We start from the raw sequence: 27,833 nt of genomic DNA, 5'->3' as shown, positions 1-27,833 counted from the left end.
CCTTAAAGGTCCATCTTCTCACAGATCTTCCAAGAAAAAGCAAAAGATGATTTCCCGTTTCCATGTCCCTCTTCTCGTGTCTGCTGTAATTCTACCTTGCTGCACTCAGCTTGGTGTGGAAGTTGTGCAAATCATGTCGCTGCCCCTTAGCACTCACTCCCTGCCTGTGGGTGGTTTGCTGGTTTACCTGTTTTATTGGGAGGGAGGGAGGGAGGGAAACAGTGTTCACTTCACCCCGGGATCCAGTGAAAAGTTTAGTTACGGATAATTTTGGTTATTTTATGCCACCTGGCATCACACCCTTCTTTCTATGCCCCAAGAAAAATACTCCCCAACAGTAGAGTTCTTCCCAAATAAACAGTCCCAGGTACCAGTGTCCCCGGGGAACTGGCCTCAGTAACCAAAGGAACTAGGTCTCAAAACAGAGTAGTAGGTCAAGGCTGTCTTAGGAGCCATTCCTGCCCCTGAGAGGGCGCTGCTCCTAAGTCAAATCCCCAGGGCTGGGAAAGAAATGCCAGCGCTTTCCCAGAGGACTCTAGAAGCATCGGTTTGCAGATAGAGTCCGCGCGGCCGCAGAGCGCCTGCCCACAGACATGGCGGCGCCCTGCTTGGCTTCGCGTCGCCCGGACCGTGGGGCCGGCTGGGCTTTGCCAGTTCTCGGGGACTTCCTGCACGACTGGCATTTAAACGCGCGCCGGGGGCGGCGGGATGCTGCGGATGCGGAGCCGTGTGCGCCGCCGCTGACTCGGAGCTGCCTGGGCACCACTGCAGGGGAGCCGGAGCATCCTCTAGCCACGCATCTGGGGAGACCCAGGATCCTCTGCACCGATTCCCTGGCAGGTTTGCTTTTAATTTCCAAGGTTGCAGCTCTCTTGGCTCAGCCGGCAGCATCCTCCTCCCCAGCTCAGCTGCGGATCAAGCAGGGGCTGGGCTGGGTCCAGCAGCTGAGGCAGCCCCGGCCATGGTGCATCTGAGCCTGGTGCTCCGGTGAGGTGGCAGCGGCTCGACCCAGGCGGGTGCCTCTCCCTGGAGCCTTTCCCCAGCTGCCACGATGTTCAGCTGGTTGGGTAACGATGATCGCCGCAGGAAGGACCCCGAGGTCTTTCAGACGGTGAGTGAGGGGCTGAAGAAACTCTACAAGAGCAAGCTGCTGCCCCTGGAAGAGTATTACCGCTTCCATGAGTTCCACTCACCCGCCCTGGAGGATGCTGATTTCGACAACAAGCCCATGGTCCTGTTGGTGGGCCAGTACTCTACTGGGAAGACCACCTTCATCAGGTGAGCAGTGGCTGCGTGCTGAGCCTTCAGGGTGACATGAAAAGTCTTAAGGGCTCTGAAGAAATCCCTGTGGGAGGCCCCTAAAGTTGACCCTGCTACCAAGTCTCCCATTGAGTCCTATGTGATGTCTCTCTGCTGTTCTTAGCCCATGGCCACTTTGAAGCGTTCAAATTAAGAATCACCTCTGTTGTCTGATTTGTGCATTGTGAAACTGAGGCACAGAAGGAGCCAGGTGCCTCATGCACCTGGGGATGTCATAGCCCTTCCTTTGGCTAGTACTTCTCATCTTGTGTGGCAGCCCCCTACCTTTATAGCTGAGCTGTTCTCATGGTCACAGACCTGGCAGTGGGGGTGGGCTGTGGATCTTGGGGCCACTTGTTCTTTTATCATGTTTCCTCCTCTATGACAGAGCTTCTAGGCCTATCTCTTAGAGACTCAAAGCATATGAAGCAAGAAACAGAACACTTTTTATATATAATGTTTCCTTCTTTGATCTTACTAGTTCAGTAATATTAAAGACTCGCCAAAGTAGAGGAGATACTGACATGTCTCATCCAGCCCCTTGACTTTGCAGGTGATGGGGAGGGTAAGAGATGGTTCAGAGCCTCAGGGTGTGGATGCAGACCTGGGATGCAGCCCTCCGTGCGTTTGAGGAAATGTTAGCTCAATGCTGATAACCTGAAGAATGAGTCTTCCTTTCCTTTGAATGATAGAATGTAGGGGCTGGAGGCATCCTCAAGAAGTCTGCAAGCATTCAGAGACAGGGGTCTGTGTATTTTCCCCCAGAGTCAGGAACGTCCCTATCTTGGAGGAACAGGCCTCTCTGTGTCCTCAGTGTGCACAGTCTGCCAGGCCAGGCTGCTTTTTCAGAGGTGGATGAGTGCTTAAGAACCTGGGCTCTGAGAGTCACACTCATACAGTGTGGAGGTAGGGTCTGGTACCCTCCCTGAGTCGAGGCTGCTTGCCTGCAAAAGCAGCAGCCCTTCTTTTATTTCTGGGTTGGCATTTGTGACGCCATGTGCTTTGTTTGGTAAGGAGACCAGGAGAGTTGACAGCCCAGTGACTAATTTTCTTCAGTGCTAAACTTCTGGGAGCAGTGTGTGCATCCTGCTAACCTGGCATGTCTGAACAGAGCACCAGGTCAAGTTTGTCTTTGTGGAGTGGACAGTCGTGGGCTGTCCACTCGACCTGCAGTTTGACAAGGTCAGATGATTTCTAATGTGGCATCTAGTGGGGATGATGGTTTGTCAATTCTATTTTAAATATGAGAGATGAATCCATTGCTTTTCACTTTATTTTTAAAAATCTAAATCACTTTCCTTAAAAAAAAAAAAAACTCATGAAAGCTGTAGAGAGCTATCTTTAGAAAACTACACGTATACCCTAAATTTGCCTGTAGTGTTGAGTGGATTTAACTGGAAACACAGAGGGAGAATCTTGGATTCAAGATCAGCCCTTCATTTCATTAAACACTGATTGGTACCAAATGTGCTTCAGAGATACTTGGGTAGTAGGTACACGGGGATCCTCTGTGATCACTGCCCTCATGGAAAGTGTGGGCCACCGGCAAACTGTTCCTGGCCTCCTACAGCCTGCCCTGGCCCTCTGATCATCCTTGGTCATGACCCAAAGGACATTAAGCTATTGGAACATCTCCTTCCCACAGCAGGGGCACTTGCAAGGTAGCATCTGTGCCTGAGAGCCTCTCTCCAGGACCTCATCTCTGGACATTTCCCAGCAGCCATCTTGCAAAATGGGAAGGAAAGAAGAAAGGCAGGTGTGTGAAGAGCAGGTTCCTGAGCAGAGAAAGGTTGAAGTGTGTACGAGATGCCCCTTCTGATTTTGCCTGAGTCATCCCTGGCTGTTACTAGGTCTGAGCAAGTGGCTGGGTGAGGTACCCCACATTATCCCTTATCTGAGGGGGACAGGAGGCTAAGTGGGGGTAGCTCCCGCCCTTCTCTTATCCTCCAAGCCCAAGGGGTCTGTCTTCCCGCTCACACCAGTAACTGAATTTAGCTCATGCTTCCAAAGCTGTTTCCCCTTGAGAGAGAGTCATCTGGCAGGGGAGGGGGGGAGTTATCTAACAGGGTAAGGGGGCTGTAACACAAGGGTTTTCCCAAACCAAACTGTGCATTTTTCTTCCCTCCCATGAAATCTAACAGTTTCATTTATTATTAGAAAGTGAAGAAGAGGTTAAATTTGAAAATGAAACAAAACTGTCCATAACCTAAAACCCAGGAGAAAATATTAAAAAGAATATATTTACCTTTCCCTGTACTTACAGCTGTTTTATACTCTGTTGAAATCAGGCTATGAATGTAATTTTTTGTATGCTAGAGTTTTTTTTAAAATTATAGTTATAGTGTGAATACACCCCACATAATCATCGTTTTTATCAGCTATATAATATTTCACTTTGTATAGATGCAGTTATTTCTTAATTAGCTATGCTACTTTTTCATATTTCTGGTTTTCCTACTTTAGCAAGATTACCCTGAATAGCATCTCCCTCACAGATTAGCCTTTTTATTATCCCAGAGATTCCCAGAAGCAGAATTACTAGGTCAAAGGTTGTGCAGCATTTTTCATAAATATTTAATTAAAGAAAAAAACTTTTCTGTATTAAGAGTTCCGCAGTTGCTCTACAAGATGGCAGTGGGCACAGCTAACCCTTTCCCCTGAGTAAGTATGCCCTTGTCTGGCTCTTAGGAGCCTTCCCATCTCTGGCTGAGGCCCAACCCTGAGAGGAACCTTTTCCCTCCAGAAAAAAGGATTTGCCCCCTTGGTTCCCCTCGCCATTGGCTTTTTGCCCCCTGAGTGTCCACCCACTTCCAGTTCAGTTTCACCCACATCACCCAGTTCTATTTCTTGTCTCTAGAAGAACACACAGAAAGGACATTCTTCTAATAACTAATTAACGTGCTATGATCTCTGCCTGAAATAACTTCCCTGGCCTAAGGCCCAGCAACCCAGAGTAATAAAATAAACAATAAATTGGTTTGTGGGCTGTTCCCTCCACCAGCCTGTCTCTTTGGAGCACAGTAGCTCTGTGTCCCCGGCAGCCTGCTTCCGCCTCTGCTGTCTCTCTTGCTGGCCTGCAGCTCTTGGCCCCTCCTTCTTCAGACCTCTTAGAACTCCTGACCACCCTCTCTTGCTGTCTACTTGCTATGCCTCCTCTGCCTGCTGGTGGTAGAGTGGACAAGGGTGTCCCAGGTACCAGCTGCTACTGTGGCCTCCTTGGACCTTGCCTGGGGTGACATGGAGAGGTCTGAGATTCAGAACCCCAACTGGAATGTCTGGGTTGATCTTTAGCCATGTCTGTAGTAGGCCTTGAACTCCTGGGCTGCTGGGTGTTCCTTTGGACTGCTCACACTTCAAGACCTCTGTAGCCTCCACCAAAGGTGGCAGATGTAGCATTTTCCTATGGGTGCTCCATCTCCTATCAGTTCCAGGAAAGATGGGGATGGGGGCCGAACCCTTACCCTGGCCTTTAGTACCTGATCACCCCCAGGAAAGATGGTTTCCTTGGAAACCAAAGGTGAAGAGGCCACCATCCCAGGGAGACCCACTCATCTGTAGACTCAACTCTACCTGCAAAGGTACCTAACATTAATTCAGGCTCCTGCCATCCTGAGTCAAAGGATGCCATTTTATTGTCAAGAGCCGTGGTCTGTTGGGCTCAAATGGGGCTGGGTGAATATTCAGTTGCTTCTCCCCAAGGTTCATTGGTTACTGAAGGGAACAAAAAGCTTCAGACTAGAGTGGCTGTATCTGCCTGTCTCAGGTCCAGTTGAGGAATCACCTTGAAGCCGGGCATCTGGAGGGTACCAGAGACATCACTGGAGAAAGGTTTGCATCCCATCCCCATTGGCTATGGAACAAAGGTCCTAACCCAAACTAGGTTAGCAGAACCTGGGTTTCCCTACTTCCTAGCCAGGAGACTGATAAAGGATAAGGTAGGTCACACCACCATTCCCCTTTGACTCTCTTAGTAACCACCTCATTGGAATAGGAGAGTTCCTAACCAATTCAGCACCATTTAGTTCCAGGCACCATGAGGGGGATGGTATCATTCCCTTCCCTCTTTCTAGCTGAGGTTGACCCCCAGGAGGGAGGGGACAGCCTCCTTCTAGCACCCCCACAGCTTGATGAAGGTAAGGGCATCCTGCCTCCCCACACTACAGAAGGGCAGAATGCCATAGTCAGTAGTGTCCTGGGTGGGAAGACTCGTCACAGAGTGGAGGCAGGAAGGGAATGCTAAGACTGGATGATCTGAGCTCTAAACTGTCCTTCTCCTGCTTCTCATAGTTGAGGGTCCTGTGCACACATGGCGCCGTGGCCAGTTAGCCTGGGGCATGGAGCTAGCTTTTCTTAACCTAGCCATAGGAAGTCTTCCATTCACTTTGTGCTTCAGTGTGTGTGTGTGTGTGTGTGTGTGTGTGTGTGTGTGTGTGTGTGTGTGTACGTTACTGTCTCCCTAAAACTCAATCAGGCTGATGGGACAAGAATTATCCTGACCTTATTTTAAAGTGAAAGGCTCCATGGTTGGGTGACCCAAAGATACAGATGCATAACACAAAAACCCATAATACAGCACAGCCGTGGGGAGGAGGATCCCTGAGGTCTCCTGTTGCCCAAGAGAGGGAACAGGGTGTGTGGTTTGTGGGCCAGATGGGGATGGATCTGTTCAGGCTTCATGGGGGACACATCTGAACTGGGTTTAGAGATGAGGTGGGGATGTGCCAAGTACCTGCAGGCAGGCCACATAGAGGAGTTCATTTTCTCTAATTATTGTTTGTGTCATTGTGGGAAAAGCCTGCCGTGGGCCCCGTTTTTCCAAAACTCGAGTGTTACCTCAGTTTCACTTTTTAGCTGTCAGAGTTAGAAACCAGATGTCTCTCTGTTTTACAAGCCATCGAGGCGGAGGCCGTTCTTTTAATTTTTTTTTAATTGTTTACCTATTTATTTACTTAGTGTGTGGGTACATGAGTGCATGTGTGTGTGTGTACCCTAGGTGGAGGTCAGAGGAGAACTTGCCAGAGACAGGCCTCTCCTTCCACCATGCCAGAGGTCACACTGGGGCTGTCAGGCTTGGCAGGTGGCAACTTTGCCGAGCCATCTTGCTGTCCCTGCTGTTCTTTTGAGCAACTTGTCCAATGTCCTGCTGGTGGTAGAGTTGTATGGGTTCCCTAAGCCACTCAAGAGAACAACAGATTCTCCAGATGACTTGGGGCATCCAACCCAAGGCCTTCAGCAGAGTATTTGCAACCCCTCCCCCCCAACAAGCCTTTGTGGTTATTTCCCCCAGGGCTTAGTCTCAGTAGCGGCTCAAAGCCTGGGCCTCCTCCCCCTGGGGAGATGGTGCCTGAAAGTCAGACCTAGTTGAGATCTGTTGGCTTCACGCCAAACCCTGGATACTTAGGTCATCAGGAAAGGAGACCACATACTGAGATTGCCAAGGAAGCAGGGCATAAAAAAAAAATGAGGAAAATGTTATGAAGTAATTTCTACTTAAGAAGCATATGAAGAAAAATCTCCCTCGTGGGGAAAAATCAGATTTGTGTTGATTTTCCCCACACATATTTTATGGTTTAGCTTTTATTTATTTTGCATTGGGTGGCAAAAGGGGAGGAGACGCCAACATCCTTTCAGTGTTTGGGACCTCAAACTTGGCCCTGAGCTTAGACATACTAGTTCTTAGCTGACCCCTCTGCACAACTGAACTCATGTTCTCATGCTATGGCGCAGCTAAGGCTGATGACGTGGGATGATAGAAGCCAACAGTATTGGCCACATGGAGAAATCTCAGTGTTCTCTCTCTCCCCCTGATTTCATGTGTCTCTGTCTCTGCTGGTCCCACCCAGGCTTGAATTAACTTTTCTTTTTTTTTTTTAACACAGCTGTGGGAATGTTTTCACCCAGCAACAGAGGCCATCTGTCCCACTCCCCGCAAAGAAGCAGTGCGTGAGATTCCTCAATAGAATTTCCTTTCTGGACACAGTGGTGGCTTTGTTTGAGAGGTACCCAGGGCCACAAGACAAACCCAAATGTCTCTGAGAATTTATCCCATCCAGTTCCCTGCTTGGCTCAACTGTAGCCTCTGGGACTGCTGGTGGCCTCCTTAGACCCTGGGTTTCACCACACCCATACATACATGGTCAGCAAGTTTTGGGTCACGTGAGCAGAAGAGGCCAACAGACCCAGCCCAAGGCCCTTTGCCCAGCCACCTCAGGCGGTGGCTCCTTAACTCCCCAGGAAGCTGACCTGTTAGGCTGGGCAATATCACCCTTTGTTCATCTGCTGAGTAAGTACAGCGCGTCTCCCAGAGCTGGAATCTGAGACGCCTTTTAAAGAACAGAGCTCATTGCTGCTGTGGCCTTGTTCATTCTGGGCATTTTTGAGGCTGCCTCAGAGTGGTTCTTACCATCCCTCTAGGTCTGCTCTCCCCAGAGTTCTCATCCACACTCACTACACCTATCTCCTCCACAGTCTGAATAAGACTTAGCCGCCAACATCGACTGTCCCAGATCAGCACATGGATGATTCCCACAGGGAATCTGGCTTTACTAATGCTAATTGTCCTTTTGAAAACCACAGGGCCAAGAGTTGTCCTGTCACCTAATAGCAACAGCTTTTGTATGCCACCTGCAGTCATGGAGAGTGTGTACCCAGGGCCCTGAGTTTCTGGAGACACATGTGTTCTTGGGTTTGTGGGTCCCAAAGCCTCCCCTTTCCTTCAGGCCCTGGCTCTAACCAGCTTCTTGCCAAATCATATACTTTCAAAGTTTATCTCACTTTTTGTTTGTAGTTCCCATGGGGCCTGTCCCCAGAGGTGGCTGCATTTCCCGGAGGAAACTTAAGCCATGGAAGGAGACGGTGGACATAGTGATTAAAGGCATGGGTTCTTAAATCCAAATACCAGGTTCAAATCCTAGGCTATCTGTAACTGATATATTACATTGGGCCAATTAACTTTTGTCTCTCCCCCTTTAAAATGGGAAAAGATGTTCAGTATCGGGTACCAGTTAAATGTGTAACACATGTAGCCACCGAACCCTCTGAGCCTACAAGGAGAATTTACTCCCCCTTCTGTTTGTCTGTTTTTGGTTTTTTGAAACAGGGTTTCTCTGTGTAGCCTTGCGCCTTTCCTGGATCTCGCTCTGCAGACCAGGCTGGCCTCAAACTCACAGAGTGTTCCTCCTGGCTCTGCCTCCTGAGTGCTGGGATTAAAGGCGTGCGCCACCACCGCCCAGCCTTTTCCTAGGTACATTTAACAAGGAGGATTGTAGCACTCACAACCCAGTAGGAAGAATATGAATGAGGTGAACCGTAGAACATGTAGGACAATGTCTAGCATATTGCAGGCAAGCAGTAAGTCTGAACTATGATACCATAGGTGGTAGTGGGAGATGCTGAGGCCACAGTGAGGCCACAGTTCTGAAAAGGCATACCCCTCATAGTTAGAGAGCTCATCCAGGAAGTCCCCAAAGGGAAAAGGTCACCACGAAAGCAGAAAGCACAGCCCTATGTGGGACTTCTGTGTTTATTCTCATCATAGCTCCAGGGTAAGTTCTCCAAATGCCCCTCCGACTGGAAGAAATCCTTCCTTTATTGTCCCAGTTGTTGGGCTGGGCTGGTCAAGGTATGAGGGACTTTCCAGGGTAACCGAGACTTCCAAAGCTTCCCCACACTGCTCTTGTCAAGTCAGCCTGTTGGGCAACAGCACTAGAGCTCTGGGAAGATCAGCAGTTTCCCCTGAGTCCGAGGCTCCTGCAGCTGCTCCTCGGGGCTCCTTGGGGACCGAGTCCATAGCAACCCAACCTCACCGGCCTGGGAACCTGGAGTAGAGGACAGCTCCAGATACTGCTTCCTGAAGGCACAAATAGCCTGCTGGGAACCCAGAGGAAACCCAACAGGCCTCCCTGGATCCTGCCCACTCCAGAGAGGCAAAGAATGGCAAGGAGCTCAGGCTTGGGCCAGGGAAACTGGGCCTCTGGCTCCAGAGCCGCCCTGCCTTTCCCTGGGCCTCGCTCAGCTTTCTGGGAAGTGACTTATTTCTCCAGGGAGTCAAAGGTGGTAGAAGGAGGACCAATGTCTCACTGATAGGAGCTTGGGTTCCAGCCCTAGTACTCTGAGAAAGCTCTGGAACTCTTCAGATTCGTCAGTGTCTACCTCAAGTGGCATGGCAGGGACAAAAGAGACAACATGATCGGAGTTTCAGAATAAAAGGTGACACTCAGAATTGCCATTACCCATCAATGGTTATTACCAGCAAAATGACAGGGGTAATATGGAGCGTGCCAGCATGCCCTGGCTGCGTGTCTGAATCGGCTGGGAATCTTCTAGAGCAGCGGTTCTCAACCTTTCTAATGCTTTGACCCTTTCATACAGTTCCTCGTGTTGTGACGACTCCCCCACCCCACCCCCAACCATGAAATTAACTTTGTTGCTACTTGTTCCTGAGCCCTCACTTTGTAGGTCTGTGTCCTACAAAGGCAGTGTCCCTTAGCACTCTGAAAAGATGTTCGGAGACTGTCCTCTGTCTGCCCAGTCCTACCCCAGGGCAGATCCATGCACTTGTCCAAACTTGTCCTGGGAGCCTAAAGGACTCTGTTGTCTGTTGTCCTTAGTGGCCACTCCCTGGGTAAGCATGTGCCTTTGCTCTTAACCTCTACAAGGAGCAGCAGAGTGGGGGAAGCAGGTAACCTTGGGCTCTCGCTGCCCAGACCTAAAGACGAACAGAGAGGTACCGGTCACGCCATGCCGTGGACAGAATTCCAGAAATCCTTTTCCAGCACAGTGGCCTGGGAAACAGAAGACACTCTGGAGATCACATTGGCCAGTATCCTAGCAGTAGAACAGACCATGGTGCTCAGAGCAGGGAAGGGGCCTGCTGGGGGAGGGGAGTGAGCAGAATCAGGTGCAGGAAGTAGAAAGTGAACATGTTAAAAATCACCCCATAAAAATAGGCATCCACTCTTCCTCTGCTCACCTTCCTGCGCTGAGATGTGTCGACTTCAGAACTGCCATTTCTCTCCCTTCCAGACAATAGGAACTGCTACCAGATAGCAAGGGGAATCTCACTAAGAAGGGTTTGTAATAATCCATATCAGGGGATTCTACATAGTTATTAACAAGGATAAAGTAAATCTAGGCTGCTGTCGCCCAGATGGGCTAAGCGTAAACCGAAACCCAAGCATAGCTGTTATCGACATAATTGTTGCAGAGCATGTAAATTCCCACCTACGTGCTGCACAACATCCTCTGTGGTTACTAAGTCCGTAGAAGTTGGGGGCGGGGTATGTGTGTTCTGCAGGTGTCAGGTGAAATAGAAAAACATCAGTAGATACAAGGAAAGTTTTGACTCGACTTCAGACAAAAGCCAAACATGTTAAAAGAAAGCACAGTTAGAACTTCCAACCAGGAGCCCTTTCATGAACTGAAATATTGGCAATAAAACTGCCCGATGCCAAAGGACACAAGGGAGCGAATGTGTCTTGGGTAAGTACAATGCAGGGTGTCCTGAATATAGTCTCATGCCGGAAGCTTGTGTCCGTTGAGTAGTGACAAGAAGGGAAAGAATAAACTGCTTAAAAACTTCAGTTGGGGGTTGGGGATTTAGCTCATTGGTAGAGGTCCTGGGTTCAATCCTCACCCCCCCAAAAAAACCTTCAGTTGGCCGGTGAGATGGCTCAGAGGATGAGGACTCCTGCCACCCAGCCTGCTGGCTTGAGTTCCATCCCAGGACTCGTGGTGGAAGGGGAGAGCCAACTCATTAAAGTATCCTCTGATGGTCACACAGGCATAGTGACACATGTCAACACATAAAGTGATAACACACACAATAAAAATAAATAAAAAGCTCCACTCATCTATGTGTGAGTATGCCTAATCACAGGGGCTGTAGCACGTATGTAAGTGGGATATTTCTACAGAACACAAAGAATAGAGAATTGGACCAAAATCTAGGGTGGGTGGGAATCCCTTCTTCATGGTTTACCCTTTAGGCTGCTTTCCCGTTATATCACATATAAATGTTCTATATTAAATAACTAGTCATGTGTAACTAATAGTCTCCAAGAAGCCAGAAGAGCCTCGGGACTGTCTGATTCTCTGCCCGTGCCTGTGAATGTTAGTCAGCTACCTTGATTTGTGAACTCTCCAACATTCTAGTTGGGAATAAGCTACAGTCCATGGGTCGCTTCCGAGCCTAAACCTTGCTTTCCTTTCACCCGCTCCTGAGTCAGAGAGGCGGAAAGGACCAAGAAACAGAGCAGGTGGAGTTCAGCTAGAATCCCAACCTCCTCTGCACAGTGCTTGCTTTAGGTCTGTCCCTGTCCTGTGACCTGTGTATAGCCAGCTGTGCAGTACACAAATGGGGGCCATCTACGAGCACCATGCCAACAAGCGACTGTGCTCTTTCCTGCAGGTACCTGCTGGAACAGGATTTCCCAGGCATGAGGATCGGGCCTGAGCCGACCACTGATTCTTTCATAGCGGTAATGCAAGGGGATGTAGAGGGGATCATCCCTGGGAACGCCCTGGTGGTGGATCCGAAGAAACCCTTCAGAAAACTCAATGCCTTCGGCAATGCCTTCTTGAACAGGTGAGTTGGGGTGCTGGAGGGAAGGAGCAGGTATGCACTGCTGGGTGGTCTCTCTGCTTCTTTGTGGAGCACAGGGGTGAAAGGAGAGGGTATGGTCCTGGGAGACTGTCTTTTCTAGCAGCTTGCTTGTCTCCTGAGTATAACTTAGTCACTCATCATGGGCTTTGGGACTTGATGGCTGTAAGCGCTGGGCTGCGACCACCTGATTACAGAACAGGGGAAGATCCGTGTCCCGGATCACATAGCCCTACCCTGCCCTACCCTACCCCAATAAAAGCGTTAAAGGGAAGTTACGTGTTTCCCAGCATTTGCTTACACTATGCCTGGGATTATTTGTCCAAGCAGAAGGGAGCAATAAAGGGTTCTTTCTTGTTCCTGAATGTTCTGACCTGGAAAGAAGGCTGGATTTAAAGGAGAGGCCTTGCGTTAGACCAGTGGTTCTCTTAAGCTCCTGTTTGACCTTAGGCAGGTCACCTCCCTCCTCCTAGGACGAGTTCAGGCCTGAAAATACCAACGTCATCATGAGGCTTTGGGTTGAGAAACCTCTAGAGCAGTGGTTCTCAATGTTGCTAACACTGCGACCCTGTAATACAGTGTTCCCCATGTTGTAGTGACCCCCAATCACAAAATTATTTCCATTGCTACTTCATAATCTGTGATTTTGCTACTGTTATGAATCATAACATAAATATCTGTGTTTATCCAACGATCTTAGGCGACTCCTCTAAAAGGGTCGTTCAACCCAAAGGGTTGTGACCCCCAGGTTGAGAACTGCTGCTCTAGAGCATGCATGCCAAGCTAATCTGGGCCTTCATGTTATGATTGTACTTAACTGGAATGTGGACAGGTTCCTGGTTGTACTTGCATGTGGTTAATCCAGTTTACATGTACATGGCACTCAGTTTCAAGGGTGCTCTTTCTTATTGGAGATGTTCCTAGTAAAAGGAAAGAACTCTGGCTTCAGATGGGTGCTGGAATCTGATCCCCCCCCTTGAACTGTGGCTCTTGGACAAGTGACCACACTTCTTTGGTCTCAGTTTGCTCATGTGTAGTAGAGGATGGTGGTAATCTTTGATGAGTTGAAGCAGAGGTGAGTGAGAGACTGAACAGAAGGCAGGGTGTCTGGCACTAATAGAAATGGTAGGTTATGGTAGGATGGGTAGTTACGTGTGGATTTTTTGTTGTTTTGTTTTGTTTTTGTTTTTGCTATTTGTTTTTAAATTTGATTCCTGGGCTGGAGAGATGGCTCAGAGGTTAAGAACAGAGGCCTTAAGTTCTGTTCACTGCACCTACCTCTGATAGCTCATTGTAGGGAATCCAGGACTGCCTTCTGGCCTCCATGTACACTGCAAATCATGTGCACATTCCCAACACAGACACACATATAAACACATATTTAACATTTTTTTAAATTAGTCTTTAAACTGATTTCCTAATTATTCAAAGAGAGAAATGGGTACCCACTGATACCATTTCCACCTCTGGAAATTCAGGCTTATTACCCAGAAACATTCCAAATATCTCTTATCCTGTAAACTTTCCTGTAGTGACATGTAACCCATAATAGTCTGAGACAAGAAGGGACAGGTGACCTGGTGTGGAACAGTGTGGAATGCCAAGTGGCAGAACATCTTTCCAAAGCAGGGACAGGGGGACAAGACATCACTTGAGGGGAGGTGGTCTAGTAGGGAGGACCCTCGGGAGGTGGGCATGACTTCTTAGAAAAGAAATGGATTGAGGTGGTGGGTATTGAGGTACATTGAGGTGGGGTCCTTAAGAACAGGAGTTTCTACTACCTGGAGCTGAGTGAGGAAGGCCTGATGTAGGTAAGGGGGAAGAGAGGCCCATGGGGTACTAAAACACGGAATACCTACGTGTTAAGGGATTTGATGTAAAAGGATGAGTCAGCCGGGAGTGAATTAAGGCTTCTGGGGGAGAGAGATGATGCACTTAACTTTGGATAGCTCAGTGAGTGACTGTGAGTCAGCTAAGGAGCCGTATTCTTCTGAGGCAAAGATGAGCTGGCTTCCAGGTGAGAGGGGAGAAGAACCTGGGGTCCACGAGAGTCATTCATCAGAAGAGATGGGAGGGCAAGGTTAGCGGTTAACCCCCCTTTCTGGATAACTGTGCTTACAGTGATAATGGCATCTATATGTAATGGCAGATGGTCAGTTATGATAACAGATTTCTGTAATTACCGTAGTAGCCAGCACATTCCTGAGGGAGGAGGTTAATGACATAAAGATGTCATTAGCCAAACCCAGCGGGGCCCACTGACTTTCTGATTGGACTTTTGAAACCCAGGAAGCCTGTGTGGGACAAGTCTGGCTAACAACACATAACCTATTTCAGTATTGCCGTCTTCATCCAGAAGATGACAAAATGCCAGTCACAAAGTCTCTGGACCCCCCACCCCCACCGTCTTCCTACAAACATATGAAGAAAACCCAAGAGGGGAGAAACATCTAGAGAGCCGGTAGCTGTCACTGTGAATTTCACACTTAGAAATGGGGCTGGGAGAAGGATGGGGGAAGACACCGTTTCATTGTCTGTCTTACTGAACGGCTTTCTTTTCTAAACTGTAGAAAAACAATTTAAATTTTTTTGAAAGTAACTTATACAAAGCATAGACGTGGAAGGTGTTGTGGGGGGAGGGGCGGGGAGAAAGTACTCCATAGATGAGGCCTCTAAGGGGCCTACCATCTCTCTTTAAAGCTGTGCTTTCGCTTTCGGTGATTAAAATGTTCCGTCTCGGGGAGCAGACCCCGGTGAGGTCCCCCTTCGGGGTTGCTAGCCACAGGGACCTGTGTGGCACTGTTTTGGTAAAACCGGCAGGAGAGAGGACAGCAGGTGTCCCATCCCCCAGGCGTGGCACCAGGAGGGTAGGGGACATGTTTTAACGCAGGAGACTCTAGTCCTTGGAGGCAGCAGCTTGGGTGAGCTCAGCAGGGGAAGTAAGACTGTGCCTAGTCCTTGGGCACCTGCAGGAGGATACAGCAGGGGAATGTAATCACAAGAGGTGATGTGGGAAAGCTGGCATTTGACATGGGCGTGAAGGCATGGGTGATATGATACCGGAAGGGTGAGCAAAGGGCATTCCAGAAAGAACAACCTGAAGAGAGAAGGAAAAATATAAGCTGGGTGAGGTAAAAGGGAGGGGCTCAGTGTAGGACCGGCTATCTAGAGGACGGGTGATATTGCACACTCACCGCTAAGACAGTGGCTGATTGAGCCTATGGGGCCTGCCAGTGGTGACCCACTCTTCTGTCTGGAGCTGGCTGTAGATTGCCGTTCACCTTTTCTGTGCCAGCGACCAGCCCCGTTTCAACTTTGTCAGCTCCCATCCCTGCTCCTCCTGAGGACGGCTAGACAGCCGTCCTAGAGAAATGCCTGGCTGAGCTAGTCCTGTAGATGCCCAAATAACACACTCCTGGGTGGTATGATCCATCTCTCAAGGCTAGCCCCGATGCTACCTCCCTCCAAGAAGCCCCACCCCACCCCAGCCATCTCTCTGCCTGGGTTCTAACAAACCCTTCTTTGACTTTGGGATGCTGACCCCTGCACCCTGGCTTGTCATTACTGTGTATAGCATCTTCCAGGCTGCCTCAGGATCACCTTGGGAAATTTTCACAGAACAGATCTCTGAGCATACTGCAGTTGCTATCTGCATGGTCCCGTGTGGGCTTGTGGTCTTCTGCTCTGTACCCACCTACTTACTGCCTTGTGCTAAATGAGGCTTGCAGATGTGAACACATGCAGGATGCACAATGATGGGGGGGTGCATAGTGATCAAGTCAGAAGAGGGTTCCCATACCCTGACTATGTGCAGATCTCGAGGTTCCTCATGCCCGGTGACTGGGAGCACTGTGTGGAGGAGGTAGAATTCTGATTGGCCATCCGGAACTGGCCAAGCTAAGTAAAGCCTTTCAAGGCAGGAAGTGGCTAGGCAGGGATCATTAAAGACTTGGGGCTACAAGCATTAAAACAAGGCTTTGGACACATTTGGGAGGTAGGATAGCATTATGGAGTATCCCTATTGGCCAGGGAACACGTTACCAAGCGCTTCAAAACAAGATATGGCAAATGGCAAGAGAACCATAGCTCACTCCCTGGATTAGCTAGCATACCTAGCAGGCCCACACCAGGTGACCTGGGACCCTGCAGTCCATGGGAGGGTCAGGGGATTGAACCCTTGAGGCTGAGCCAGCAAGGTGACTCAGCGGCTCACCACAGCCTTCCTCTTGCCACCGTCTGTGCAGGTTTGTGTGCGCCCAGCTGCCCAATGCCGTGCTGGAGAGTATCAGTGTCATTGACACACCAGGGATCCTCTCCGGTGAGAAACAGAGGATCAGCCGAGGTAAGCAGCATCCCTGGTGGGTGTTGGTGCTAGTCACCACTCCTGGCCTCTCCTTCCATGTCTGTTATGAGCCCCCGAGTAGCCCATTACCCCCTTCAGCTTTGGGGTTAGGAGTTTTGAGACAGTTTCATGTAGCCCAGGCTGGCCTGGAACTCCTGATCCTCTTGTCTCTACCTCTTAAGTGTTGGGATTATGGGTCTGTATCCCAGCACCCAGCTGCCCTATCCCGTCTGCGCTATGCTTTGTATCCTTAGCAAGAAAATCAGAGGAGATGCACCCTCCCGGAACCTGGTGCTGGCAGCCTGGATGGGGGCCAAATTAGCACTCAGAAGTCTGCCTCCGGGAAGGGTCAGCCTTGTCCTGGCAAGTCTCTCTGGGAAGTGGCCAGGGCTCTCTGAGTTGACCTCGGGTGACACATCCCTCCCTATGCTCCATGACTCCTCACTGACATAGGTATGTCCATCTATCTATCTATCTTGCCACCACAGCAGGACCCAAGAACCCCTTCCTCAAGGGCGTGACCTGTACAGGTGAACCCCCATTTACTCCCAAACCTCAGAGAGGAGAGTCATGGAGCAACAAGCATAGGGCCATGGCTGTGGATCCTTGAGGCTTAATAGCGCAGACCATTGGCCCAGGGAAGGCTTTGGACTTCTCTCTCATGCTCCTGAGCTGTTCTGCTTCTCTGTGAGGATAGTAACGCTTCTCTAGGAAACGTGGCTCAGCTCCTTGGGGGCACACAGTAGCTGTGTGTGAATACAAGCAATGGGAGAGACTGCCCAGAGAAGCCTTTGGGAAACATGCCTCTCTAGGTGAGCTCCGGGCAGGCCTTCCTAGAACTCCCCTTCTAAAGCAGTGTTGAGAGGGAGACATCACAAAGCATCTGAGCAGGAACCCCTTCTGTCCCAGGAGGTAAAACCTGGAAAGCAGAGAGGAAGGAAGCAGCTGAACCGGAGAGGTCCAGGAAGCCGGGTCCCTTGGCCCCTCCTTCCCTCACTCTGGGCTCTGGTGGAATGAGGAACAGTCAGTCTATACCTACAGAACTCTGGGTCTGACTCTAGGCCTAAAAGGATTTACAGGCTCTTTCCCGTTCCTCTCCATTCTCTCCTGCCTTTGACTTCAGACCTCCGTGGCTGCTCTACACCTACTGGGCACTCGTGATCTTGGTTATATTTCCATCCCCTCCCTCCAAGAACTGATAACACATTAGGCTCTTCCCTTCTCCGGGCCAACAGGGGCTCTGTCTGCTAGGGTGTTCTCTGCCATCCTGAGTCCCGGATTGATGCAGCTGCTGATAAAAGCAGGCCAGTGAGACCAACAGGAGCTGGGGGGGGGGGGGGGGGGGCTGCCACCAACCTGGAGCAGTGCTGACTTCAACACCCTGAGAAAAAAACAGAGGCAGGGAGGACATCAGATACCCCAGTGATCCAGGTGGTGGTGATAAGGGGACCTGACTCAGGAACATTGCCTGGGTGCACAGGCTCTTTTCCATCCTTCCTTGTGGTTAGCCAGAAAGCCAGAGTTCCAGTTTAAGCCCTTCCAGACACCACTCCCTTACTCACACATTCTTCACACATATACCCACATCTGGCCTCTCCCACACCTCCTCACACCCCCACACAAGTGTCTACACAGATCTAAAGTGGATTGCCCAGACTTTCTTCACTTCTGGGGTCGGCCACTTAGTAGTAGATATGGCACTTTCCTGCCACACTCCTCAAGCCCAGGTGAGCCGGGCCTCCTCAGACAGTCCTGGTCATTAAGCCCACAGTCCCCCTCACCACACCTCTGCCTGGCTCAGGGCTTATGGCTCAGCAGAAGAGTTGGAATCAAGTCAGCACACAGACACCTTGCTCTAGACTGCCCAACCCCAGGCAGCTACTCCTTAGGGTTCCCAGGGCCTCTGGGATCCGAGGGATGAGCATTCTGCCCTAGGCTAATGGCAAACAAAATGTGGTCCTTGCTTCAGGGTGACCTTCTGTCCAGGCCTGGGGGCATGTATGTCTGTAGAAAAGACAAGTCAATGAAATTTTCAGCTAGCAGTCAGTTCTGGAAGGAGAGGCTCTAGAGTAGACAGGAAAGGCAGACAGAAAGCTGTTCCTGGAAAGGGCAGGATGTGGCTGGCCCTGGTTCATTACTGGGAAGGAGCACGGATGTAGCCATAATCGGGGAGAGCAGAGGGCTCCGGAAGGCTTCATACCTTCTCACGTGGAAGGCACATTTCCCGACTGTGTTTCAGACTGAATCCCCACCAGTTCCACGCTGGGAAAAGCCACTCCAGGGCTTCATGCTCTCATCCCATGAGTGCACACAATGGAGACCCCCTTGTCCAAATGCTCAGTGGGCTCAGAGCAGGTGACACAATTGTAAGGCGAGCCCTGATCTCCCGGGTCCCAGTCCTCAGGAATGGGGGCAAATTTATCATCTGCAAGTTAATTCTTGAGACTTCAGGCGTCTGTGCCAATACTAGTAGCCTCCATCCCTAGCCTACCCCTGAGCACTTCGGGGCTCCCAGGGTGCCTCCGATGATGAGCTGGTAAACCCATGCATGTGTGGGTACTCAGCAGAGCGGCTGAGCCCTGATGCCTTGGAGGCCTTGCTGCCAGTTTTGCGGTCATCTGGAGACCTGTGATGGGTCTGCTTGGGCCATTCTTTGAGGTTGTTTCCAGGAGGTGTCCAGGGTATTCCTCTTCCTTGTCAGCTGAAGCCTCCCATTTCTGGTGCCGCAGGTCTCTGTGCCTCTCTCTCTTTTTTAAACATCCCTAGAACTTAACAGATTTGGGGGGATTATCCTATATGGCCCCCACAAGTAAGCCTCAGGCCTCTGGGTTGCAGGCTTACCTAGGGCTGAGAGCTAAGAAGAGAATGTGGGTATGGGGTTCTAAGCCTACATTGGCCAGTACCTGCTCTGGCTGTGTACTTGGAAATGCCCTTAACCTCGCTATATCTCCATTCCCTCTTGTGTAAGATGCGTACACCCTGTTCACTCCAGGTGATGGACAGCTGTAAAGATCCATTGCGGTCAGTTTTGCAACTGAAAATGCAAAGAACAACCCACTGCATGTCAGACAGTGAGCGAGGAGAGTGCTGGGTTATTAAGGAGTGGCCTTGCTTATTGAGTTTGTCTCATTGATTTCCTCCTGCCTGGCATTAATTAGAAATGCTTTCTTCCCAGTCCCTGGAGCCTGGGGGTGGGAGCTGCAGGTCCTCACAGGCTTCCCAGACACTGGCCTGGGGCCTACCCACTGGATCCCTGGGTGCCAGCAAACATTCCAGGAGGAATCCAGGAAGGACCACTTCTGTATTCTTTCTCTCCACCCACTGATCTATGATTCAGAGACCATGGGCTATTGAAAGTGTTCAGGAGTGGTTACTGAGGGTCTCGGAGCCATTCCTGAGATAAAGGGGTATATTGGGTAGTCACCTTGGGCATGCTGTGCATACTGGGCATTAGGGTAGTCTCCATCCAGACTGAGTTCTCTCTTCCTCCTAATATCAGATCTGCTTTTCATGGCTACATCAGGGGCCCCCACATTCAGCCAGTTGTTACTATCCATGTTTTTTACAGCCAAATAAAAGAGGTTTAGACTTACAGAAGGCCATTCAGAAAACAAATGGGAAGGCTAGCCCTGTGTCCCTCTCCTGACTGCATCTAGTCTCTGCCTTTTCTGTGCCTCTATATCTGGGCTTGCACGTAAGTCCAGGCTATGAAAGCATCTTAACATCCATCCTAGAGATTGTACGGGCCCTGGAGTAGCCAGGAGTTGGGAGAGTAAGCATGAGCCGGGAGGGTGAGCATGAGCTGGGAGTATTGGAGGAGTGTGTGGAGTCGCTGCTTCAGTCTCCAGTTTTCCCAACCACGTAGCCCAGAGGAGGCTTCTCACTGCTTGTCATTTGATAACAGCTTACCAGAATGTGCAGAATTTGCAAATGTAGGAGGATTAATAGGAGGCCTCTGTGCTTATTACATCATAGGAAAGGTTCCTGGAAGCCATCTGCTTGTCAGCAGACTGGAGTAGGCTTCCTGTAGGCATGCCCAGGGCACCGAAGGCAGCAGCCTCCAGCCTCCCTCTCTCCCTAGCTACAAAGGCATCCTTGTGTCTCATCTCCATCTTACTGTATTCCCCATCCTCAAACTCTGGATGAGGACACAGAGAACTGTAAACCAAGAAAGGAAGCGCAGATATTATCCATCCCGGAAATAGAGACCAAGGATAAGCAAGGGGATTCCATTGCCCAGCCTATCAAGTTAATAACTGAGTAGAAACTACAAGGAACCCATCCAGGCCAGTGATCCTACAGAGACACAGACCTGCAGAGCAAGCTCCATCCTGTGGCAACACACTGAGGAGTTCTTTTTGAAGGGGTGGGGCATTTGGTCAAGGTCATAAGTAAGAATGTCACCACTCTTAGATTTGATCTTCACAACCCTGTGGTCAAGGCATCGGTGGGTCCTGATTTAGAGAGTGGAAAACTAAGGTCCAGAGATGATTTGTTCACTGTTTCCCAGATGTAAAAGGCAGAACACCATAGAAAAGGATTCTATGTCAACTGTATGCAACAGATGCCGATGGAGTACCTGCCTGTGTACCTTGAGAGCAGGGGAGATGGAGAAGGATAAGGCTACTGTTTTCAGGTTGGGGCCACAGGGAGAGGTCCCTAATTATATGAGGGAAATGGGTACCCAATGTTGTAAGGGAGAAATAGCTCAGTTTGTAAAGTACTTGTCATGCAAACATGAGGACCTGCTACCCACATAATAGAAAGCTAGGCATAGAAGCCATCGTGTCCCCTTATACTTAGAATCCTAGCACTGGGGAAGCTAAGAGAGGTGGGTCCCTGGGGCTTTCTGGGCACCCAGCACAGCCTGTTTGATTAGTTCCAGGCCAATGAGACAATATGTATGGAAAGTCATGGAGGATGGCTCCTGAAGAATAACCTACCCAAGGCTGGCCTCTGGCATCCTCATTCATGAACACAGATGTGCACACACACACACACACACACACACACACACACACACACACACAAAGTGTGCAAAAAAAAAATGAAAGAAATGCCTACCCAAACCTCCTGGATCAGACTTGAGGTGCTAATCCACGGGTTATCTCAGAGCCCTCATCTCATGATCCATTCACTTCCTAAAAGCCCATCGATTGGCAACCAATCCCCCAATATATGAGTCTTTTGGAGCCCATTGCATAGCTAAACCATGACATCTTCTCTCCCTGATCCATAGTTGCTTGGCACTGAGCAGAACCGGAGCTCTAGAGTTCCTGGAACCAGTGGATTTGAAGTAACTCAGTGCTGGCTAACCAGATGTGGCTGCCAGCGGCCCAGTCACATCCTCAGGAAGGACTCCCATACAGAGTAGGATCTGAGTGTTCAGGGACCACAGCAGATGAGTGAGGAAGGAAGTGAGCCTGGGAGCTATAGGAGAACCAGTCACTTCAGTCTGTAACAAGAACTTGGACTTCATCCCAACCAGGAATGGGCATGGTCCAAACTTGCACCGGTCACTTGTATCTTCTGTTTTGCTGATTGTACCTGTGCAGGGGTTTTCCAAGTTTGAGACTAAACTGGCCTATAAAGGAAGGTCAAGGCCAGTGTGGTCTACTGCCAGGCAGTAAGACCCTCAAAATATCAGCACAAAAATAATGCCTAGATGTGTTTTCCCAGCAGGAGCCCCTAACTTTAATAAGAAGATAACTGGATAGAGGCCATCCTTTATGGAAGTAGCAATGCTTATAATAGAATCCAGCATTTACTGAGCATCATCACCCTCATCCTACTAGCCAGATACTCCCTAAAGACCACTCTATAGATGGAAAATGCTAAGGAGGCCTGGGAATACAGCTCAGTGAAAGAGCATTTGTGTAGCATGCATGAGACCCTGGTTTAGATTCCCACTACTATGCATCACACACACACACACACACACACACAGAGAGAGAGAGAGAGAGAGACAGACAGACAGACAGACAGACAGACAGACAGACAGAGACAGAGACAGAGACAGGGTCTAAACTCAGAAACTATTTCCAAGACTGTGTTGTCTTACGTCAGACCCTTCACTATACTTCCATGCCCCAAAGCTCCTCCCACTGACTATGACTCTGCCACAGGGTATGATTTTGCTGCTGTCCTTGAATGGTTTGCCGAGAGGGTGGATCGCATTATCCTGCTCTTTGATGCCCACAAGCTGGACATCTCTGATGAGTTCTCAGAAGTCATCAAGGCTCTCAAGAACCATGAGGACAAGATGCGAGTCGTGCTGAACAAGGCCGACCAGATTGAGACCCAGCAGCTGATGCGGGTGTATGGGGCCCTCATGTGGTCCCTGGGGAAGATCGTGAACACACCGGAAGTGATCCGGGTCTACATTGGCTCCTTCTGGTCCCACCCTCTCCTCATTCCTGACAACCGGAAGCTCTTTGAAGCTGAAGAGCAGGACTTGTTCAGAGACATCCAGAGTCTACCCCGTAATGCTGCCCTTCGAAAGCTCAATGACCTCATCAAGAGGGCCCGGCTGGCCAAGGTAAGACTGCCCCCTGCAGATGAAGTATAGATAGTTTCATAGGTAGTGGTCAGTTGCAAGAACTGAGGTCCCTTGGATAGGAGAGTGTGGGTGGTGGTTGTTGCTGGCTCTGGGTTAGATGGCCAGGTTGACTCCATGACCACCTCAGTGATCCCCAGGATGGCTATGTTTTATAATTTCTCTGTGTCTTTTTCTGTATTTATAAACTGAATGGACTGATGGAGGATGAAGAGAAACTGAGTGTGAAAACCTTCATCACTGTACAAGATGCCTTAGTGCTCAATAGGTTGTCAGTGTCTACAACAGCAGCAGCAATGGTGTACTCACCTCCACCTCTATGACCTCCCCGATATTCTCACTGTGCTAGCCCAGCACCATGAGGGATGGAGAGAGAAATTGGTTTCAGAAGCCAAGGCAGGAGGAGGGACTAGAGGGGCCAGTTCAGGCTTCTAATGAAGTTGTCTGTGTCCCTCTTTGTCAGGTCCATGCCTACATCATCAGCTCCTTGAAGAAAGAGATGCCCTCGGTGTTTGGAAAGGACACCAAAAAGAAGGAGCTGGTGAACAACCTGGCTGAGATTTATGGCCGGATTGAGCGAGAGCACCAGATCTCCCCCGGGGACTTCCCCAACCTGAAGAGGATGCAGGTAATGAGGATAGGGACCCTACAGTGAGAGACAGTGTATCCCTAGCTGGCTGCCAGAGGATGAAGGGGGCTGACAGAGCTCCTGGGAGAAACCCAAAGTCAGAATGCAAGGAGGTGACATTAGACATGTCCTTCCTGATGAAGAGTGACCCTTCCACTGAGGTTGTCTAAAACCACCAGAAAACGCAGATATTTGCTATTCATAACACTGTCACTCACAGCAAGTGTTCTAGCTGAGCCAGAGGAGAAATAGTCCAGTGTCCCTAAAGACACAATGTGTTTGATGACATGGAAGACCTCATCTAGTGAAGGGTACATCTCTACTATGTCTAGAATAATAATACAAATTCTTAAGTGCTTAGGTTTACCTCTGAACTCCTTCGTGGGAACAGTTTGTGACACACAGCATCTTTGGGGTATGTTGCAAGCCTTTGAACCTAGGGCCGCCACTTAGGATTTGTGTGTGTGTGTGTGTGTGTGTGTGTGTGTGTGTAGTTCTCAGAAGGAGCATATTCATCTGCCTTTTATACAAGAACCAGCTGAGGTCTTAGAATTTTCACAGAAAAGCATTCACATAAGCCTTAAGTAGAAAAGCCAGAAACTGTCCCCAGGAGCCAAGCAAGAAGCCACCGTGCCATAGAGACTAGATCCACACTGAGCCTTCATGTCATCTGTAAAGAGGCTGCCAAGGGCTTTGCACACAAGTGCTGGGAACCCAGCGAAATAGCTTGTTTGCAGAGCCCTTAGCACAGAGCCCTGTTTTGCTCTCCCTGGCCCAGCGCTAGAGAGGAGGTGAGAGGTATCCTGCGCCAGCCCTTGAACTGTAGCTGTGACCAGCCTTTAAATTTTCTCCAGTGGATTCAATGTGCCCATCCTCGTTTCCTGGCCTCTTCCCCGCCCACATAATGAGACTGCCGTGGCCAGACTAGGGCAGCAGTGGACAACTGTGTCCTAGAACAGTGGTTCTCAACGTGTGGGTCATGACCCCTGTGGGACAGAGTGACCCTTCCACTGAGGTTGCCTAAAACCACCAGAAAACAGATATTTGCATTACTATTCCTAACAGTGGCAAAATTATAGTTATGAAGTAGCACCAAAAATAATGTCATGGTTTGGGGATCACCATATCATGAGGAGCGGTATTAAAGGGTTGCAGTGTTAGGAAGGTTGAGAACCACCGGACTAGAAGCAAGTTGAAATGGGATATTCTAGGTTGAGGACCTTTCAAGACTGCAAAGGTCTTCAAAGGACAGCATCTTTCTTTTATGATGTGGGAAGATAGCCCTGGCAAGGAGAACAGCTTTTGTAAGGTCAATGTACCTACTAGGCCAGAATTCTCGGCAGGGGTCCAGTCTTTTGAGACTTCTAGCCAGTCAATTCCAGTGAGTATCCTGATTGTGAACTATTAGGCTGGGAGTGACCTTTGGCTTCTGTGGTGGCTTTAGTTAGCCTCATTTTCAATCCCCGTCACCTTGACCCTCTCACTACATAAGAATGGTATGTGACTTCTCTGCCTCCCAGGGTACCCAGAAGAGTGAACCAGTAGGCAGGTAATGAAAGCACGTTGCTTGTGTATTTTTCAAACATAAGCTCTCTTGGAGACTCACAGGGCTCCATCTCAGAGGGCCACCACCTTCAAGACTTGGCAAGAAGAGTATGAGTTACCTTTTATAATACTATTTAAAGAGATGTAAATGAACACACCAGCACTTGTTGCCTTGGTTCCCCAGCTCTTGCTCTTGTTCTTCATAAAAAGACAATTCCTGAGCCCCTCAGGCCCTTGTTGCTCCCCTCACACAGTCCCTTGGCCTCGCTGCTCACTAGAAAGGTAATTGGGAAAGCATTCTACAGTTAACAGGATGTGCCCTCCCTGATCTGGAAGAGTTTCCCTTGCATTCTACCTTTTTCTTTCTCTTCCCAGGACCAGCTGCAGGCCCAGGACTTCAGCAAATTCCAGCCACTGAAGAACAAGCTCCTGGAGGTGGTAGACGATATGCTGGCACACGACATTGCCCAGCTCATGGTGCTGGTACGCCAGGAAGAGACCCAGCGACCTGTCCAGATGGTGAAAGGCGGAGCATTTGAGGGAACCCTGCAGGGCCCCTTCGGGCATGGCTATGGAGAGGGGGCCGGGGAAGGTATTGATGATGCCGAGTGGGTGGTGGCCCGAGACAAGCCTATGTACGATGAGATCTTCTACACCCTGTCCCCAGTGGATGGCAAGATCACGGGCGCCAATGCCAAAAAGGAGATGGTACGTTCCAAGCTCCCCAACAGCGTGCTGGGCAAGATCTGGAAGCTAGCCGACATTGACAAGGATGGCATGTTGGATGACGAGGAGTTTGCCCTGGCCAACCACCTTATCAAAGTCAAGCTGGAGGGCCATGAACTGCCCAATGAGCTGCCTGCCCACCTTGTTCCTCCATCTAAGAGGAAAATATCTGAGTGACAGAGCCAGGTAACTTCAGACAGGCAGTGTGAGAAGAAAGAATGGGCATGATGACTACACACACACACACACACACACACACACACACATACACACACACACACACACACACACACACACACACACACACACACGCACACAGTGACTTGACAGTCACAGTATAGATGAGAAAGGTTCATCCTCGTTTGAACACCTCTTCAAGTTCCCAGGGTTGGAAGAAGGGCAGCTGTACCTCCCCTGTCCCAGGATATATAAGCCCGTGTCTCCAAATTTCCCCTCTATCTCCCATTCCCCAGAGACATGAGGCAAGTGACTGGCCCACAGATGGCCCGACACTCCCTATCTCCCCCCCCCTCCCCCGTGCCACCACACCCATGCTGTGAGCAGATGGGAAAGGCTTTTCGTCAAATAATTCACTTTCTGTTCTGTGCTTTTATTTTTCCTCTTTAGCTTCCTAATTAGAAATTTACTCAGGGGCTGGGAGCTGTGAGGGGAAGGTGGGTAAGCTGGGGGAGGATAATCAAACGGAGACACTTCCTTAGGGCACTGCATCCCAGACTTGAAGAGACACTGGCCCGTGTCCTTTGTATCTTTCTGAACCGAAGACACTCTGTCTTCCTCACCACACTTGAACCTTGAACTCTGCCTGCCAATTTCGTGTCAAAGAATCCCAGACGGGGAGAAAAAAAAGGAAAAACTTGGTAGAAAGCACAAGAAAGCTGCCCTGGGGCCTTCTTGAACAGGGCATTTGTAGTTCATGGGTTTATCAGGCCTAGGTTGTCTGGATACTCGGTTTCTTTACATATACCAAGCCCCTCCTGTGTGGTAGGAGCAGTGTTAGGCACTTTATACATGTTGGTTCCTGAGGCCTTCACTAACGCCCTTGGCAAGTATGCATCACCCCCATCCTGCGTGTTTCAGTTGAGAAGCCAGAGACCCAGGGAAGTTTAGGGGACCTTGCTGAACCTCTGAGGTCACAAGGAGAGAGGCTTCCAATCCCCATCTGTCCCTGTTCTGTGATGGATGAAAGGTCCCAGCGCTGCCACTTGGTGATAAAGCACAGCACTGTCTGAGTACACAGCCTCCCAGAGCATCCAGGCAAGGCAAGAGGGCTCACCAGCATTTGGTGGGCCATCCATCTGGCCATCTGTCACCTCCTAGAAGCAAACTGTGCCTTCTGGCTCTGTGCCTCGTGTTCCCACCATCACAGGGGTCCAACCAAGCCATCAGGAGAGTGGGCTGGCCTGCTGGAAGCTGTTTGTTCCTGTTCCTACTGAGCCTCCCATCCGTTCACCGAGAGCATCCCAGCTCAAATTCAGCCACTGGATGTCACCAAGCAGGACTTTGTGCTAGTTCTCAGAAGCCCACCTTGAGAGGACTGGGACCTTGTTCTCTGTAAGATTTTCAGGGACTCTGGTGTCCTTGGCAACCATCCCCCACTGTGCTCAGTGCCCTGCATTCTCCTCCGTGGCCTTTCCCTTGGCTTGCCCCCCCAGCTACTGGTCCAGTGACATCTGCTACACTCCTACTGTGATGGAAAAGAAAGCAACTGTAACTTATTTTGTATCGATGTTCAGACTATATAGACACTGTTCTGTGTATCTACCATGTGCTTATAACTGCAGTGTTTGTCATTAGGATTCATGTTAATACAAAACATTTATCCTTTGGTACCCTTTTGGCAACTGAGCATCATTGCATAGCACTAGATTCTGACAGGGAGTGCCTAGTGGGAACTTTGGAAGAAAGGGGCTCATCCACTCCAAGGTCACGAACAATGCCTTCTCTTGGACTCGTGTTCTTATCTAGTGGCCAGCTTATATGAAGCTACCAGGGTCACTGTTTCTTGCTCTTCTGGAGTGGAGATGTTTGCTTCAGCAAACTTATGTTTCTCTTGAGTCAATAGTAGAGGGTGGCCAAGACAGAGAAGTCTCAACTCAGAAGACGGCCCCAAAGTACC

At 49.8% G+C, this 27,833-nt stretch overlaps 1 protein-coding gene across 1 annotated transcript; it reads left to right on the top strand.

The window, feature by feature from the left end:
- Nucleotides 1-701: 701 nt before the first annotated feature.
- On the top strand, nt 702-27,546 carry Ehd3 (EH domain containing 3). The gene is made up of 6 exons (XM_036170928.1): nt 702-1,278; nt 11,708-11,884; nt 16,144-16,241; nt 22,367-22,779; nt 23,261-23,425; nt 25,346-27,546. Exons 1-6 carry the CDS (start codon nt 1,052-1,054, stop codon nt 25,871-25,873), a joined length of 1,608 nt encoding a protein of 535 aa, XP_036026821.1. The 5' UTR covers nt 702-1,051; the 3' UTR covers nt 25,874-27,546.
- Nucleotides 27,547-27,833: the final 287 nt, after the last annotated feature.

The sequence above is a fragment of the Onychomys torridus genome, chromosome 21, assembly GCF_903995425.1.
Source record: "Onychomys torridus chromosome 21, mOncTor1.1, whole genome shotgun sequence".
NCBI lineage: Eukaryota > Metazoa > Chordata > Mammalia > Rodentia > Cricetidae > Onychomys > Onychomys torridus.
Note: the sequence above shows the minus strand (reverse complement) of the source record. Positions and strands in the feature narration are given on the sequence as shown.